The following is a 4,092-nucleotide window of genomic DNA, read 5'->3' as shown; positions in this document are numbered from 1 at the left end:
ATTTTAGCCATCAGTTACTATTACATCCAAGGAAAGAAACTGCTAAAATTAGTTGCATTAAAAAACTGCTAGTTCGACGTAAACTGCGTCAGACCAAGCTTTTCTTTCCTTTTTTGTCATGTAAGGAAAGTTAGAGTTCCTTGTCGATCCAGAGTTGTAAGAACTACTATATATCACTTACTCATTACACAAAGCCAGAAAAGAAAAAGAGTTTCTCCATCTACTTTCTTCTACGGAGTTGCAGTAAAAATGATTAGCACAGATGAACTAAGAACTATCGTTGGGATCATCGGTTCGTCCTAAACCTACCATCGAATCAAATGCTTCATTCTATATATATAGTATTATTTTCTAACTTTTAGCATGTTATTTGTTTTCATCCAGGAAATATCATCTCCTGCTTCTTGTTTCTCTCCCCCGTGTAGGCTCCAACATACCTAATTGATGCTTTTAACTTTTTATTACTTTTGGGTTTCACAAAAAGGCAGATTCGATTACGCCTTATGAAATTTTGTAGTTTATATTTTTAAAATTGTTAAGTGAGTGAAAATATACTGTTAAGATTAATAATAAAAAGATATTTCCTGGAAAAAATATAATCTTAATAGTTTGTTTTTACTTATCCAACGATTATAAAAAGATGTAAATCTAAAAATTTTACATTAGGTATAATTTGATCCTAACCCTTTACAGAATATATCGAAAACAATACTTGAAAATTGATTGCTATGATTCTTATTCTTGTTTTTTACGAGTAGGCCAACGTTCTTTAAGATATACAAAGCTAAATCAGTTCAAGACTTCAAGCCAGATCCATATCTAGCAACAGTGTTGAACTGCATGATGTGGGTTTTTCTACGGTCTCCCCATTGTCCATCCCGATAGCACTTTGATCATTACCATCAATGCCATTGGTCTCTTCATTGAGACCGTTTACGTAACCATTCTTCATCTACTCCAACACAAGAAGCGAGTTAGTGTCTTTCTTTTACCATTTTTCCATCGATCATGTCTAAGATAAGTGAAAGTTTACGTAATTTTGCTTTTGTTTGCAGAGAAGGATCTTGTTATGCATTTTGCTCGAAGCCATCTTCATGGCAGCTGTAGTTGTGATTACATTGATTGTGTTTAAAACCACCAAGAAAAGGTCCATGTTTGTGGGAATATTGTGCGTGGTCTTCAACATTGGAATGTATGTTTCGCCATTGACGGTCATGGTACGTGTTCATAATTTTAAACTCTCCTATAGTTTTGATATTATTTGTTGTATTTTCTATTGATGATATGTTCATGTTTTGGCAGAGTATGGTGATTAAGACAAAGAGCGTCAAGTACATGCCATTCACTCTCTCCCTTTTCAACGTCTTGAATGGAATTGTTTGGATGATTTATGCATTGCTCAAATTTGATATTAATGTCTTGGTAACTCTCTACAAGCTCCACTTGAATACTTCCCCTTCTCTCTTTAGTGCTATATTCTCCTCAAATACTCGTGTCACATATATTATATATCCGATATCACTTGTGTTTTGAATACATTCGCAGATTCCGAATGGATTGGGAAGCCTGTCAGGCATGATACAGCTCATACTTTATGCTTGGTTCTATAAAACCAATTGGGATGACGATGAAAAAGCGACTCAAAAGGTTCAACTTTCCGAGATTTGACAACTCCATCGAGTTCTGAGATTGAGTGTGTTGCTCATGCTTCTCCTTTTTAGTGGATGTTCTTGTTTTTTCGGTACCTGGTTTTAAGAATTGTTTAGACAGGATTGTTTAAACGAACATTTGTACCTTGCATTTCAGTTCCACTTTTATTGCAAAAATCTCTGCTTTCTGTTTTTGCCCCTAATTCTTGTTAGTTTTCTGCTTCATATTGGGCTTTAATATGACTATTATACTCAGATATATGAACCACAACCCACCATCCCCTAATGTAGATAATATTTAACAATGCTTCAAGTAACGCTTATCACTTAACCCTAAACCCTAAAATAAACTTTAACAATGTTACTTTTGTTTGGTTTTCTTTTTATGTTTTTCACTGAACTTTTTAAATTAACGTTTCAATCACTTTTGTTATCAATTTGTTACATTTTAGTCATTAAATCGTTAATTCCTATTATAGTGATACATGATACATTAATAGAAAGGATTAATTTCTAACAAGGCATTTAGCGGCATCCAAAATGTATTACAAGTCACTCCTTTACTCATCTTCAATTTGCGGACGATACATTCTATTTTTTTAAGTCTACAGTGAATTTATGTTGAATGTGAAGAATTTGCTTGTTGCTTTGAAGTTTGTGCTGGTTTGAGCATGAACTGTAAAAAATCATGCTTGGTTGGAGTTGAAGTGGAGGTGAAAAGTTAAGGTAATGGCACAAGTGTGTAGGTGTAAGGTGGGAAGCCTCCCTTTACTTACCTAGGTATCCTATATATTTTAGATATTTGTTTTGTATTTTTTATTAAAAAATATTTCGACCCTATAATTTTATAAAGTCTCCATTACTTCAAATTTTATAAATTCATCCACCATACATGAAATCGTTTTTCCCTATAAGGTCGTCCCACTAACATAAATCATGTCCGTAAATGGTTGTATTGTCTTAATTGGATTGTTAGCTATGTTCTGGGGTCCTCTTGGCTCTACCTTACCCGTCTTGTTGAAATTTCAGCAATTAAGTTTCTTGGAGTTATTTATTCGTTCTAGGAAGTTGTTCGTGTGGCCTTCTGTTAGAATGACTCATTGTCCTGGTGCAAGAGATGTTCGGAAAAGCGACGGAAATTATAAGATTTGCTTGCTGAATTATGCTTGCTCTCACTTGCTAAGCCGAAGTGGACAGGTGATGTATGTTTTGTGCGTGATGGTGATTTCCTTGGAGTCCCAATGCTAAGTTTATTTGTGTTTTTGTTGGTTTTAGCATCTCATGTTTGATTAAGAAAATGCACGACTTTGATGAGAAAAAAGTTGAAGTTATATTTAGTATTTTATCCCCACGAGTTATTATATCCAAAGAAAGAAACTCACCGCCACCCTCTCGGCGGACTGATGCTTTTGTTTCCCGAAAGGGACTAAAATTAGTTGCATGAAGAAAACTGCAAGATTGACGTAAACTGCGTCTACCAATGTTTCTTCCTTCTTTCTATGTATGGAAAGTCAAAGAGTTTCTTTTTGATCCAGACTTGAAGCAGTATAGCAAAAATTAACCTTATGCAAGAACACTATATATTTATTACAAGCTCCATCACTCTGTCACATTCTAACATTTCTAAGAATTGAATTCCAAAAGCAGAAAAAATAAAGTTTCTCGAGCTACTTTCTTCTCTAGAGTTGCAGTAAAAATGATCAGCACAGAAACGATAAGAACCATAGTTGGGATCGCCGGTTCGTCCTGAATTTAACATTAAATCAAATGCTTAATATATATATGTATAGTATTGATTTCTAACTTTGAGCATGTTATTTCCTTTTATTCAGGAAATATGGTCTCCTTCTTCTTGTTCTCTCCCCCGCGTAGGCCTCGAATACTCCTGTCACGTATTTATATCCGAAATTCACTGTGATTGAATACATTCGTAGGTTCCGATGTAATGGGATGCATGTCGGGCATGATGCACTCATACTTTATGCTTGGTTTTATAAAACTACAAAATGGGCATTTCAATTCCACTTTTATTGAATAAAATGTTTGGTTTCTGTTGAACTTTGTTGTCCTTAATTCTTATTAGTTTTCTACTTTATTATTATGCTTTGAACAAGACTCGTGCACACACACACATAATGCTTCATTAAAACCTCCCTAAACCTAAATGGAGAAAAATAGTACATTCAATTCGGTAACAAAAACAGAACAAAACTACACCAAAAGGAAATACCCTAAACTGATGCACACCAAGGAAATAGATCAAAACAAACAGAAAACGACTCCCCCACCAAAGAAACATATAGAAAATATCCACAATAGCCAATACAAAATGTAACCCCAAATTAATTAAAATATTAAATAGAGAAGTATTAAAAAATTTAAGTCATTTAAAAGAAAATTGGGGACCAAATTGCTAAATTTTGGATTATTTGGGGTCATTCTG

General features: G+C 34.1%; 1 protein-coding gene across 1 annotated transcript; it reads left to right on the top strand.

Moving 5' to 3' along the window:
- Positions 1–249: 249 nt before the first annotated feature.
- LOC120140075 (bidirectional sugar transporter SWEET5-like) lies at positions 250–1,683 on the top strand. Its single transcript, XM_039155127.1, is given in 7 exon segments — positions 250–292; positions 385–421; positions 759–852; positions 854–973; positions 1,056–1,217; positions 1,303–1,422; positions 1,546–1,683. Coding segments are annotated over 7 exon segments (699 nt in total). The 3' UTR covers positions 1,669–1,683.
- Positions 1,684–4,092: the final 2,409 nt, after the last annotated feature.

Source organism: Hibiscus syriacus, unplaced genomic scaffold (assembly GCF_006381635.1).
Source record: "Hibiscus syriacus cultivar Baekdansim isolate YM2019G1 unplaced genomic scaffold, ASM638163v2 tig00110781_pilon, whole genome shotgun sequence".
Lineage (NCBI taxonomy): Eukaryota > Viridiplantae > Streptophyta > Magnoliopsida > Malvales > Malvaceae > Hibiscus > Hibiscus syriacus.
The sequence above is the reverse complement of the archived record's forward strand: the minus strand, read 5'-3'. Positions and strand labels throughout refer to the sequence as shown.